General features: G+C 42.8%; 1 protein-coding gene across 1 annotated transcript in view; it reads right to left on the bottom strand.

Moving 5' to 3' along the window:
* LOC131922722 (interferon-induced GTP-binding protein Mx2-like) overlaps positions 1 to 14607 on the bottom strand; it is a 36377-nt gene that overhangs the window by 6465 nt on the left and 15305 nt on the right. Inside the window, exons 7-10 of the mRNA XM_059277563.1 lie at positions 13998 to 14196; positions 4172 to 4250; positions 3072 to 3194; positions 2526 to 2667 (exon numbers count right to left, since the gene is read on the bottom strand). Of these exons, the coding sequence (XP_059133546.1) occupies positions 2526 to 2667; positions 3072 to 3194; positions 4172 to 4250; positions 13998 to 14196 (543 nt within the window). The remainder of the gene's footprint in view (positions 1 to 2525; positions 2668 to 3071; positions 3195 to 4171; positions 4251 to 13997; positions 14197 to 14607) is intronic.

Below are 14607 nucleotides of genomic sequence, written 5' to 3' on the forward strand. Positions count from 1 at the left end.
TAAATATATTCAGAGTTGTGAGCCAAGCTCCACAGTTTAACCCTTGATTCTGTGAAGTTTCTGTCACCTCCAGGATCTGCTGCTCTCACCAGCAGTCAGTGCCTCCCTTTCTGCCCTCTCTCCAACCCTGCAGCCTCTGCTCTGCGTCTGTCTACACCATGTATGTATTCTGAGTAATCACATACTACAGGCCACTGTGACTGTCCTGCTGGCTTTCACTCAGTATCCTGTCATCAAGGCTCACCAGCCTTATACCTTGTATCTGCACTCCTTCTGTGCCTTTCTTGGGTTAATATACTCCACTGAGAGATGCTAAGAGCTGAATTGCTTCCCTGATAATGCTTGTTCTGTGGTCCTAACCACTCAGCACCTCAGGAGGGGACTACTTGCAGAGAAGGTTTTTAAAAGAAATTACTAAGTAGAAAGGAGTCTCTTAGGGTGGTCTCTAATCCACTGTGTCTTGTGTCCTTACAGAGGCTGACAAGGACACATAAATATCCAGAGTAAAGGACTTGTGAAGACATGGGGAGAAGATGCCAGGTTCAGGGTAAGAGGACTTGCATGTTTGACTTTTTTTCTTATTGGAGAGGAAAAGGAGTGGAAGTGGGCATCCTGTGTTTGCCTCTCTGAGGGCTCACTGTTGTAACCCACAGCAACTGTACCATTTCACGTTCCCCAGCAGTGAACACGGCTTCCTTTTCCCTGCCTCTTCTCCAACACCTGCTGGTGTCTGCCTTTCTGATTCTAACTTCCCTCGGGGCTGGGACAGGAATTATCCCTGTGTTTTCATTTGCATTTCTGATGCCCATGGGCCATGCAGACTTTGAGTGTTTTGTTAGTCATTTTTTTTTCAGAGCTGAGACCTGAACCCAGGGCCTTGTGCTTGCTATGCAAGCGCTCTACCACTGAGCTAAATCCCCAACCCCTGTTAGTCATTTGTATATCTTCTTTTTAGAAAAACATCTTTATAGTGTTTTGACTGTTTTCTAATTGGATCTTGTTCTTGTACCTTAGAGTTGTAAAGCTGCTTCATATTCTAGTCTCTAGCCCCCCCTCTATCAGATATAATGGCAGGCACTTCTAAGTTTTGGAACAGGACATTGACTCTTCCCTGGAGTTAGGACACACTGCAGGGCTTATAGTGTCAGCCTCAGCTGTCTGGACTTAGTAGTGGTGAGTAAGGCAGAAATGGTGGGCACTGTGGAGACATGGGGAGTCACAGCCTTTAAGTAAGTGTCTCATAAGGCTCTCTACAAAGGCATATTGCTACCCAACCTGACCACCTGACATACCCTCCATTAGGGGCTAATGGATTCTACATGTAGCCTGCAGGAGATAGAATACTCCACTTTGTACATCTGTCACTCACAGCCAAGGGAAGCTTTTTGTCAAAACCTCTGGTTGGTTAAAACCAATTCTATGTTTTCATCAAGGCCCTTTAGGGAAGGCAAAGTCCGTTGGAATTCCCCTCCACCATGGCAGCTTTCTCAGCACAGATCTGTGATCAATGAACAGATTTGTAGTACTTTCTCTCTGCTTCAGATTTTGAAGCTATGAAGATGAGGTGGGGTGCTACCTGCACTTGTATTATCTTCTCATTGCCATAAAGAAACATAGTAAGATGCCCCAGGATTAAGTCCCTGGACAGGCAGCAGTTTCATCTAAGATTAAAACTTTCCATTTTGGAGGGATGCTCCTGAAGGCACAGGAAGTTAGAAAGGAGGTGAAAACAACTACATCCTCCTGGGAAGCTCCTTAAACTCAGGAACTCAACAACTCAATGACTTCAGAAAGTCCCTGGAACTGACTAGATTCACCAAGCCTTCTCCCCAAGTGTGTATAAACAATAGGGACTTCTGAGACTCACTCTCAGATAGGCTGAGCTGCCTGGAAGAAGCAGAGACTAGTTAAACTGCCTGGCATAGCCTCAGAAAAATTGAACAACCCTGAACTTCCTCGCTAAACTGTTAGGCTGCCTACAGTCTGTGCCCTGTGCTCCAGATTTCCTGAGCCATCACCCATGCTGGAGTGGGCTCTGAGATTACAGCTGTCTTTGAGTCATTTTTATGCCTGTAAGTAACTCCTCATCCATATTCCTGGAAATCAACCCAAGAAAACTCATTGGTTCACCAACTTGATCTTTGCTGGCACCTGCACTTTGGTTTGTTGACAGTTCCCTATCTGGTGTCTTACTGAATTTTGTAAGTTGAACTTCATTCCTAGCGTACTGGCACTGAAAGGCCGGCATTTGAGAAGTTAGTAGGACATGAGAGTTCCATTCTCACAGAGGGTGTGTGTGTCCTCATAACAGAGGCCAGAGAAAACTGGCTCTCATCCTCCACACATGAGGATCAGGATAGATATTATCTTGGGAGCAGAGATGGAGACCTCACCAGTCACAACTTCTGGTGCCTTGACCTGGGACCTCCTAGGAACCAGAACTGTGAGTGATGGTCTCCTATTGTCTATAACAATGGAGTGTAAGATTGTTAAGGATGACAACCCAGATTGAACAAGATACTCACTGTTTTGGGAAATATTTTCGATCTCCTTATTCCACAATAAGAACTCATCTAGGATCCTGGTGAACAGGCAACATTCTCCCTCCTCCACATTTTCCTCCCCTTGTACTATGGCAGTGATGTCCTGGTTAAAAGTGTTGATTTTCTGTCAAGAAGAAAAACATCAGGATCAGCAGAGATCTTTCAAGCATGGGGTCAAGGTAGTAAAAGGACATGTGTGCCCTGAAGGTGGGTGAGCCACCTCCTCTCCTGGGCCCAGCAGAACGGTATTAAGGAGGGACATTTGCAACAGGAAATACCTCCCTTCTTCCTCTTCCTTTGGTATCCTTAGGGAGAACTCTTCTGTCAGTGTGAATGAAATGAAAATGCCCCCTACAATCTCCACCCTGCACTCAACCATACTCTTTATCCTGACTCCCTTCTTAACACTAAATGGACAGGATTCATCTCCATCAGCCTTGGAAGCATGAGATCTGAAGAGCACCAGAAAGAGATTCCTGTGTAGACAGTGATGCAGTCATCATGCCCAGAATTATGGACAATGCTCACTTCAATCAGGAAGAAAGTTTTCTCATTGTCATCCTCTGGTATGTCTGCACCATACTTCTGCAGCTCCTCACTTGCAGTCTGGTGACACTTCTTTATTTGATTTTCTAACAAAGGCAGAGTTTTCTGAAATGGAAAGAGGTGAATGGGACATAGAAATATAGACTGGGAGTGTCCCAAGCCTGCTCTACAGAGTCACCATGACACATGGGAAGCATTCTGAAGTCCTGATATTACTTCCCTGGTGCAGAGCAGCACTTGAGAAGCATCCATTTATAAACAGGTTTGCCCATGCCTGCATCTGGAATGCAACCCTGTCCACTGATCATGGTTGCTTCCTAAAAGAGCCACCCAGAGGAACCTCCTTCTTTAAACATTGACATGAACTCTCTTCAGAGAAATGTCACAAAGTGCCTTCTAATAGCTTCTGAAACAGGGGAAGTTATAACAATACAAGACTCCTATAACAACAAAAGACTCCTAAACTTCTGTGTTTCTTTCACCAGGTCAAAAGCTGCTGAGGATTCTTGTTTCCAAGGAAGAGGCTATCCCCAGGTGTCTCAAGGCATAGAGTTCAGCAAGAACAGACCTGCTTCTGTCTGCATCTAAGAGTCCCAGAGGGAGTCACTCAAGATCATGGTGTCCTCAGATGCCTGGATCTCCACCTGCGTCCTGGGGACTACAGAAAGACCTTGAACACAGGAGGAGCCCAGGGGAAGATCACTGCTGAGTTTTTTTCCACAGCCAGTTCTCATACAGATCTAGACATTAAATCCACATGTGCTGAGTATTCTCAACACTCTAGGTGGAGAACTAAGGTGGTTTGAGATGCAGACTCCACCAAGTCAGAGAAAAGTGAACATGTCTTCTATCTGAAGAACCCGTTTGAACTCAAGCTCTCAAGATAAGCTCCAGAATGAGGGTTCACAGCCATGCCTCAGAACCTAAGGGTGACGGCAGCAAAAACCAGCAAAATCCTTCTGATGCTGGAGTTACAAATTCACAAACAACATGTCTGTGCAAAGAGATCTTGACCAGTTTATGTTCCCAGGATCATCCCAGTCCCAGTTCAGCTTGATGCAGACACAGCCACCCAGGCTTACATAGATGTGTGAGATGAGCTCCGTGGTCAGTCTCTCTGCCAGAAGGGGCACAGTGGCCTTCCCATCCTCCAGAAGAACACTGAGGGAACAGGAGAGAGGATCCCATTAGACTTGGCCAAAACACAAGTCTGCAGCCTGCTGTTGGGGGGCCAGGGTCAGTCTGGGTACTTTCAATGAATGGGTATCTTGAGACTGGTACTCATGGTTTTGTACAATGATACAGGGGAACCAACTAGGCATGAAGCTACTGTAGTATTCAGACCCACCTCCTGGAATCCTGGCCAATAAGCAGATAATGCCCTGGCCTGCCCAGTATCTTGATGCCATCCTACATTTCTTTAAGAAAGGACTCCAACCCCCTTCACACTCTCTCTCCCCCCTCACCATGAGGTAGCACGTTCCTTCTCTCTTTTCTCTTCCTCTCATCTCTTCCATCTCTCTATCTCTCTTTTCCTCTCCCCTCTCTCATTCCCCCACCAAATAGAAGTCTCCACTGAGCACTGTCTGCATGGCATCTCTGTCTCTTACCCGCTGTGGGGTACCCTGTCTCAATCCTGCCAATGTCTCTCTCTTGCAGTATCTAACATTGGTGCCATCACTCGGCAGGCCCTACCAGCACTTTCTTCTGGCTGCTGGCTGTCTGAAACATCATTCAGAACCTGAGAACCTTCAACATTCATTCCATAATTGGTAAGCCCCCTCCCTTCTGGCCATTTTCCATGGGTGAGGATCTTGTCTCCCTCAATCTTTGGGATGCCCAAGATTTTAAAGCCATTAGATCTCATATTTCTCTACCTCACTTGTACAAAATGTGCCTGTCACCATATCTCTAATGGCTGACAGTTAGTCTTGGCCTCACACCCCTTATACATCAGTTTTCACGCTTTCACTGAAAATGTCTTGTCCTGTTCCGTCTGTATTCCTTCCCTCCCAGCTCCTGGCCGCTGCTGCCACCCATGGCATTGGGGTGAGCTGCACAGAGCATAGCCCCCCCCCCCCCAGCCTCCTCTGTTGCCACTTGTCAGGATGCCTCTCTTGTCTTCTGCTTCTTCCTTGTTTTCTCCTATCCTACTGCCTCTCAGTCTATACCTACAGTCCTATAGCTCATTCTTTATACTGTAAATTCTTATCCCTGGCTTTTTAAGTTGGTCAGCTGACAGTTTCTTGGAGTTTTGTTCCTCATTCTGTTAAAAAAGTTTATTTCTTATGTACAGATGGAAATGTGTGGTTGATGTAGCCACATGGATGTGGCCTTTCAAATGCTGACTGCCTTTTAAATGCTTGAATTTGTTCCATATACATTCTGTATTTCTTGTAATAAAAAAATAAAACATGTGACCACGAGGTTAGGTGCCAGAGGACAGTCACATGGTCAGGGCACCATCTTGACTAAGGTCACAGACAGACAGGTCATGTGACCCCACTACCACCTTTAGTAAGGGCAGTGAGAAGCCACATCCTGTCTGTGGCTCAAGCATGGGCAGGGTGTGTGTTGCTTCAGCCTCCACCCATCCCTCCTGCCCAATCAAGTTCTTACCAACCAGGGAAGGGGCCCCAGGCAGCTGCGGGAGAATGGCAGTACCAGGCTTGCAGTTCCCTGTGGGCCGGGCAGCATGCTCCTGTGGCCATAGAAACTTGTTTTTATGACTGTTTGGGTCGCAAGGATCCGCTCCCATGCTGGTGGGCAGAGCTTGCTCAGAATTTGTCTCTGAGTTATGATTACTAGATTTGGGTTAGCACAAGTTCAAATGTCTTTTTGATATAAATAATGTTAAAATTGTTTTATGCTGTTCTTCATTGAAAAGCTGGCTCTAGGGTTGGATTATGGCTCTTCCTTAGCTAGACCTAGGTGGACTTTAGCAGTTTTGCCAGGTGATATCCTCCAGAAGCCACAGTAAAATGGAACAGGCTGAGATCTGGAAGGCAGGCTATGTATCTGCCACCAAGGATGGGATCAAAGAAGTGATCCAAGAGGATTATGAACAAAATCCCAGATAACAAACTTTAGATTGTTTATATTGTTGTAGCTAGATTATGGTTATGCCATGTTTTTTCCCTCTTAAAATAAAAGAGGGTACTTTATTTTTAATATTACAGAAAGACATTTGAGGGATTTTAAACCTTTTCTTAAAAAGTTTTAAGACTTTGAAATTTATAAGGCTATGACCAACTTGTCAGCTCATTTTATATATAAAAGTCAAGCCTCACTTTTTCTAAAGCTATTAGGTATCTCTTGATAAAAATGTTCTAAGATATTAAAGTCCATACAAACTTTGAGGGTCTCAAAAAATGATTCAGGATATAAATAACAGTTATAAAGACATAAATAGATGATTTAAATACTTTAGATTACTTTCCCCTTCTATAATATTGTTATATTAAGATTTCAAAAGTTTAGGGTCTAACATTAATAGAATTCTGATACTATTTGGGTTACAAGCTCAAAGTTTTCGATTTTCTTTTGTTGTCTTTTAAATATTAACTTAACCTTCTTATCAAGCCAAAGACACCTCCATCCAATCTGTACCTGGCTCTCTCTAAACAAAAAATGGACATATTTTTAATACATATCTGTAATTTTTTTTTTTTTGGTTTTTTGAGACAGGGTTTCTCTGTGTAGCTTTGTGCCTTTCCTGGAACTCACTTGGTAGCCCAGGCTGGCCTTGAACTCACAGAGATCCACCTGGCTCTGCCTCCCGAGTGCTGGGATTAAAGGCGTGCGCCACCACCGCCTGGCACATATCTGTAATTTTGCTAAGACTCAAAAATATGAGTCTACTCCTTCTGTTTTACAGATACCCATTACATGCTTTTCTATATATGGATTTCAATACTGATTGGTAATACTAATATATCTAAAACTTTTATGTCCTTTTGTAAAATAATAATTCATATAAGCCTCAGAGGATCAAAAGAAGTCATTGGATCCACTTCACAGAGGTCAAAAGGACTCCAGATAAGTACAGCCATACAGCTTGAGTTTTCAAGCTTCCTTTCCCAAGTTTTACTAAGGCTGTGGGACTAAAAGTTCCAAATAAGTTCATAAATTCTAACTTCTGTTCCTAGTTTAAACTTGTCTCAGCAGGTTTCCATTTGGCTGATTGACACATCCAGGCATCAGCTGCTAACTTCAAACTGTGAGCCAGGGACCAGCCTATGTTATTTGTTCCCTGTCTCTACAGCTAGGTCACATGACCACATTCTTCTGATAAATACCCCATTTCCTAAATTCCCTCCTTACTTTTGACTAGCCTCTCAGCCTCCCTGGGCTCTGACCATCTGTGTCCTATTTCAGCTTGAAGCAGCTATAGAAGAGAGTACATTGTCCCTGCTCCCAAAACAGGCTAAAAGGCTAAGCTGAAGGGAAACCCTCTGGCATAGGGGACAAAATGGCTACCTAATGTTCATTAATATACAAAGAAACTAGACCCAGAGTTGTCAATTGATAGATTTTTTTTAACTAAGATGGTTCTACAATAAGACACTTGACCTTCTTTATACAGGACCAAAGAAGTATTATATGGCTTTAAACAATTATTATTTCTATATAAATCATAAGTCATTCAGGATTATAATCTGGCTGTACTCAAAGATCAGATCAAAACTACAGGGCCTTGAAAATGGCAGTGGATACAGATATCACTTCCCTAGAAAAATCCATTACACATTTAGAGGAATTGCTCTCCTCTCTAGCTAAAATAGTTCTTCAGAATAGAAGGGACCTTGAGCTAAAATTTGCTCAGTTTATCCCCCTTGTTATCATTCCTTTAACAGGGGACCTATGAAAGATCTCAAGAGAGCAGTGTTTTTATGTGAACTGCTTAGGGGTCATTAGAAACTCCATGGCCTTGCTGAAAAAGTGGATCCATATATGCTCTCAAAATTAAGCCTAAATAACATTTGATTTTGTTCCCCTGACCTCTGTTGTCATGCTTCTTTGCCTTCACAGGAGACAGTAAGTCCTAGTCTTATAAAAGATGCTAAGAAGCTGGGCAGTGGTGGCTCACGCCTTTAATCCCAGCACTTGGGAGGCAGAGCCAGGCGGATCTCTGTGAGTTTGAGGCCAGCCTGGGCTACCGAGTGAGTTCCAGGAAAGGCGCAAAACTACACAGAGAAGCCCTGTCTCGAAAAAAAAAACAAAAAAAAAAAAAACAAAAAAAAAAGACGCTAATTGTTAGGGAACACAAGTTGATAGTCATTCATACCTAATAGACAGACAGTCTTCAAATGTTCAGAGATCTGCAGAATATGGCATTTAAAATGTTAATTTTTTAAAAAAGCTTGTTATATCAGACAGAGACTCCCAGATCCTAGCAGTGACCCAAGGTCTCCAAAGAAGATTATGAGTCACCACGATGTCTCCACCTGGATTATGGCAATGCTGACCTCTGGGCGAGATGCCCCAATTTGACACATGCTGCCAGGAGCTGGCCCAGTCTGTGGACAAGCAGCAGGACATCGGAGAATTGATTGCATCCCTTTTGCCTACACAAAGCAAGATCAGTCTTCCCTATGTCCCTCTTCCATAGCAAAAAACCAAAAAACCAAAAAAAAAAAAAAAAAACACAACTCACTTTATGGGGCCTGGTGGCTGAAGATTGATGCTGCTCTGATACTTCTGCCTCCAACAATGTGGAGACCTGGGTATGGCTAATTGGGTATGGATCAGTCCCCGTCATTTTCAATAGATTCAGAAGCTGCTTGGTCTGCACTTAGGTATAATTTATTCTTCTCAGATCTCTGATCCAATTTGATGACCAGGCTTTGCTTCAGCTGCCTTCCCAGTTCTCTATGTAAAATTCAAAGGCCTCATTCTCTTAGAGCTAATACTGCTCTTAGTGTCTCCTGGCAAATTAGATAAAAAGAAACAGATTTAAGATTTGTTTATCTAAAGATAGGAAAGGTGTCTCACTTCTGTTCACTTATACATACTTTTCAGATTGATGGTGTTTGCCAGTTTCACAGCTCTCTCCCCAACTCCAAGGTTTCTGTGTATTTTATTGGTCCCAGCTTTTAGAAACAAGTTGGCATTAGAGAGGGTATGGAAGCCTCACTCCTCCTCCTTCACTCACTCAACCACTTTCATTCAGTAAGTTTCCCCTGGTTATAGATTTAAAGATGTGTTCCATTGGGCTGAAACCAGGCCCTGGAAAAACGTTCATACCTTTTAACCCAGAGCTATAGTTTTGCTATAACAGCAAGATATAAATCTGTTTCAGTGGTTTACAAGCACTCACAGGTTCCTACACAGATCTACTCCTCTGTCAGATTCATGCCAAGGCCAGACCCTCAAAGGCCCTCCAAATATACCAACAGCCACTGCACCAACTGAAGACACCAACCAGGTGAATATTGGTAGATTGGCTTCACCCACACGCCCACTTATAAAAACCCTGTTATCTCCTAATTCATTGACACTTTTACAGGATGGATGGGGCCGTTTCCCACCTCCAGAGAAACAGCAGATATGATGGCTCCTGTATTCCTGATTTGGCATGCCATTTCCCCAGGCTCCTGGAACATCACTGCTGGTACCACCACTCCAGACTCTAGGGCATGTCTGCTTGTTCATCTGGCTCATCCACCCTTGCCTCTTCTGTACAACCAGGGCACTTCTCTGACCCATTCTTTCTGGCAGTTATCACTCTTCCCATGGCTAGCCCTGCTCATGAGACTAATGACAATAATCTATTTCTTTCCTAGCAACCTGCCTCCTCAGCTCCCTCAAGGGGTCTCCAGGATGATAGCTAACTGAATGCTTCTTCACTTACACCTCCCACTGTGTGTAACCCTGACTTCCAACTTCTCCCTTCCTGCTTTGTTTCAAATCAGCAGGAAGCAGTCTCTAGAATTCGGCACCCTCATTCCCTCTCCCCAACTTGCTATTCATAATTCACCTTCTTATAATAATCAAAATGGAAGAAAGTTAGCATTCAAGGAATCCTGGCCAATAAGCAGATAATACTCTCTCCTGCCCAGCATCCCAATGCTATCCTGTTTCCTTTAAGAAAGAACTCCTCTCCCTTTGCTCTCTCTCTCCACCCACCCCACCACAAAGTAGCAAGTACCTCTCCCCTCACCTCTCTCCCCCTCCCTCCTTCCCCTCTTTCTTTCCCTCTCTCTTTCCCCCTCCCCTCTCCATTCCCTCCAGCAAATAAAACTTCACTGAGTGCTGTCTGCATGGCATCTCTGTCTCTTACCCACTGTGGGGCACTCTGGCTCAAGCCTGCCAAGGTCTCTCTCTCACCATATCATAACAGCTACACTATTCCCATGATGCCAAAATCTGTGTTCAGACAATACACTGTCATCAAGTCATCAGGAAGTCATCAGGAAGTTAGAACTCTTCCTGCCTGTGAGTGATAGCTTACTCTTATTGGGGCTCCAATTTCTACATGGTCAGTTTATTTAAACAAACAAACTGTGGTAGAATAGAAACAATGGAAATTTTGTTTTGTTTTGAGCCAGGGTCTCTTTACATAGCCCTGGATGTCCTGAAACGCACTATGTAGACTAGACTGGCTTTCAGCTCATAGAGATCCACACAACTCTGCCTCCCAAGTGCTTTGATTAAAAGCATGCAAACAATGGAAACTTTTAAAGCCAGAAGGGCCTGGAAAGATGTATTCCAAGTTCTGAAAGATCATAACTGTTGACCCAGACTATTATATCCAGCAAAGCTATCTATTACAATTGATATAGAAATAAAAAACTTCCATGATAAAAACAGATCTAGGGAATTTATGACTGCTAATTCAGCTTTACAGTGGACCCTGGGAGAAATACAGGGCTCTGAGCAGAAGGATAAACATAGCTAAGAAGTCACAGGGAATAAATAGGCAGTACTACAACAGTCTATCAGAAGAGGTCCAAGAATACCACAAAGTAAATGACAAAGCCAGGAGTGGTAGTGCAGGAATCCCTGTGAATTGGGGGCCCGGTCTACATAGTGGGTTCTAGGACAGCCAGAACTACATGGTGAAACCCTGTCTCAAAATACAAAATCAAAAACAAGCAAAACAAAACAAAAAGCAATGACAGGAATTAGCATATATTTGTCGGTAATAACTCTGAATATTAAGTCCCCAACAAAGAGAGACTAGCAGATTGGATCTGAAAATAGAATCCATCTTTTTCCTGCCTCCAGAAAACACAGCTTACTATCAATGATAAGACATGACCTAAGGGTAAGGGTGCAAAAGCAAATGAATCTAGGATACAAACAGGTTAGATATTCTAATCTCTAATAAAGTAGACTTCAACATAAAATTGTCAAACAGATAAGGAGAGATACTTTATACTTACCAAAGGAACAATCCACTAAGAGGATACTGCAATCTTAAACATACAGACACTAATCACAGAACCACTCATTTCATTTAAAAATGCTATTAAATGTAAAATCACAGATTGACTAACACACCCATAGGGTGTGACTTCAATACCCAACTCACACCAATAGGTAGGCTATGTAGACAAGATCTGAGCAGAGAAACATGGCAGTTAAATGATGTCAGAAATCAAATAGATTTGGCCTAGTGGTGCACGCCTTTAATCCCACACAGAGGAAGGCAGATCTCTGTGAGTTTGAGGACAGCTTTCTCTACATAGTGAGTTCCAGGGCAGCCAAAGTTTGGTAGAGAGACCTTTTTTCAAACAAAAAGACAAAAAGGAAAAGAAAAAAGAAATCAAGTGGACCTAACAGACATCTATAGAACATTCTACCCACACTCTAAAGAATACATATATACACATTCTTCTTTGCAGACCATGGGGCTTTCTCAAAAATGTATCACCCATTAGAACACAAATGTCAACAGAATCAAGTGTCAACAGACACAGGACAATTTAAATACCATCCTGCATTCTATCTGACCACAACAGAATTAAGCAATATATCAGTAGCAAAAAAACTATAGACAGTACACAGACTTAAGGACACTAAAGAACACACCACTGAATGGTGATTATCATTAGGAAGAAATATGGAAATTAAAAAGTTTCACGAATGTTTTGGTTGGTGGCAGCACATGCCTTTAGTACCAGCACTTGGGAAGAGGAGAGAGGTGGATTTCTGAGTTCAAGGCCAGCCTGGTCTACAGAGTTTCAGAATGGCCTGGGCTCCACACAGAAAACTTGTCTCAAAAAACAAAAACAGAGGGGAGAGAGAGAGAGAGAGAGAGAGAGAGAGAGAGAGAGAAGAGATAAGGAAAAAAAGAAAGAAAGAAAATCTAAGAATTGAATGGAAATGAAAACATAACATGTAAAAATCTACAGGACACAGTGAAGGCAGTCCTAAGAAAAATGTTTGCAGCACAAGTGTATCAAATGTTTGAGATATCACCAATTAACAACTTAATGATGCACTTGAAAGCCTTGGAAAATCAAGAGCAAACAACACCTCCAAATTATAGATTGAATGATATAATAAAAAATAGAATTAAAAAAATTACAAAGAATCAATAAAATGAGCAGTTGGGTCTTCAGAAAGATAAACAAGATTGACAAATCCTTGGCCAAATTAACACAGAGAGAGTGAGATTGCAATAGATCCAAGTGGACTGAGTACAGACACTCAGAAGGACATACTTTAAAGACCTGTATTCCATGAAACTGAAAAGCCTAAAAGACATATATGAAATCTTAGATGCATACAGCATAACAAAATTAAATCAAGATGAAATAAAAAGTTTAGACAGATCCATGACCAGGAATAAGATTGAACCAGAAATAAAAACCCTCCCATACTTTAAAAGGCCCAGGACCAGATAGATTCCCTGCAGAATTCTACTAGACTTTAAAGAAATTCACACCAGCATTGCTCTAATTCTTCCTGAAATAGAAAATGAAGGACAGCTCCCAAACGTTTGTCTATGAAGCCAGTATTACCTGACACCAAAACCAGATCAAGACAAAACAAACAAACAAAAATTACAGACCAACTTCCAGGTAAAGAAACATGCAAAAGTTTTCAATAAAACACTGGCAAACTGAATTTCTATGCATACAAACAATATTATTCATTACAACCAAGTTGGTGTCATTCCAAAGATGTAGGGATAGTTCAACATAAGTAAATCAATTCGTGTTATCATCACACAATATACTCAAGGATAAATCATATCATCATCTAACTGGACACAGAAAAAGCCTTTGACAACATCCAGTGTTTCTTCAGGACAAAAATGGTGTAGCTAGGGATGGAGGGAACTTGCCTCAACCTAATAATGGCTATATACAAAAAACCTATAGCCAACATCATACTAAATGGAAAAAAATCAAGTAGTTCCCACTAAGATTAGGATAGCCTTTTAAAACAGTATGCTCTTGCAGTAAAGGTCTTGGTGGGATTTAAGCCATCGTCAGCAAGTGTGTTTGGAAGCTCAGATCTTATCACTTATGTCTATTGTCTTCTGACATATGTTTTACTGTAATGTGTCGAGCAAGAGCCTGCCATAGATTACTGCAGGCACTGAACAGTTGCTTATGTCATGGACTGCTAAAGTAACACCTAGCATGGCTGAGTGTTGCTTTTATGCCATATCAAAGGTATGGTGAGGTTCTGGGTCTCCTGCTTTTCCTCTGCTCTGTTCTACTTGTGACTCTGGTTCCTAAACCACTTGATTGTGGTACTTTGACAAGTCCCCTCCTCTTTATTTACTATTTATTACTCTTTAAGAACTACGTTGTGCATTTGCTTTCCTTCAGGAAAGTTTTACAGTTGTTCCAAAGGTGCAATCATCCTCAGGCTGTTGCACACACATAACTCATGTCAGGTCTTCTTGACAAGCAATTTTCACTGCATGGCACAGTATGGCAGAGGTACCTGAAGTGAGGGTGCTCCTTGAAGAAGGCTTGCTCCTTCTCAAGGGCCTCAGTCAGGCTCAGCTTTTCCTGAATGTCCTGCTGATCCCTGCACTTGACTATCATGTAGCCCTTCTTCAGGTGGTACACCAGGTTCCGCACCACATCAATGACCTTGTCTTCAGTACCTCTGTCCACAAGATCAGGCTTGGTCAAGATCCCTGCAGGACAGACACTGAAATCAGAGGAAACACACCAAGAGAGCAGGAAGTGTACCTCTCACTGGTCAACAGGATCCCATCCTTAGATGAAGCCCACAGAAACCATGCAGGGTGGAAGCCTGCCCACAGAGACATGTGTAGGTGGCCTTGTGAAAACAACAAAGTCCCTCGATCAGCCGCAGGCTCCTTCCTGGCACCTCTCCATGGCCACTATCCAGAAAGACAACAACTGTTCATCCTCACACACTGTGGACGTTACCATGACTCCTATGACAGTGAGTCTCAGCAAATATGATTTCCTCCCCATGCTTGACCACCTCTGACTCCTCATGCCTTTCCTACCAGGGAGATGAGATGAAGGTGTCACTTCTTCCCACCTCAGTGGGATCCTGGGTGTGAACTGAGCTTGGT

The sequence above is a fragment of the Peromyscus eremicus genome, chromosome 12, assembly GCF_949786415.1.
Source record: "Peromyscus eremicus chromosome 12, PerEre_H2_v1, whole genome shotgun sequence".
Taxonomy (NCBI): Eukaryota; Metazoa; Chordata; class Mammalia; order Rodentia; family Cricetidae; genus Peromyscus; species Peromyscus eremicus.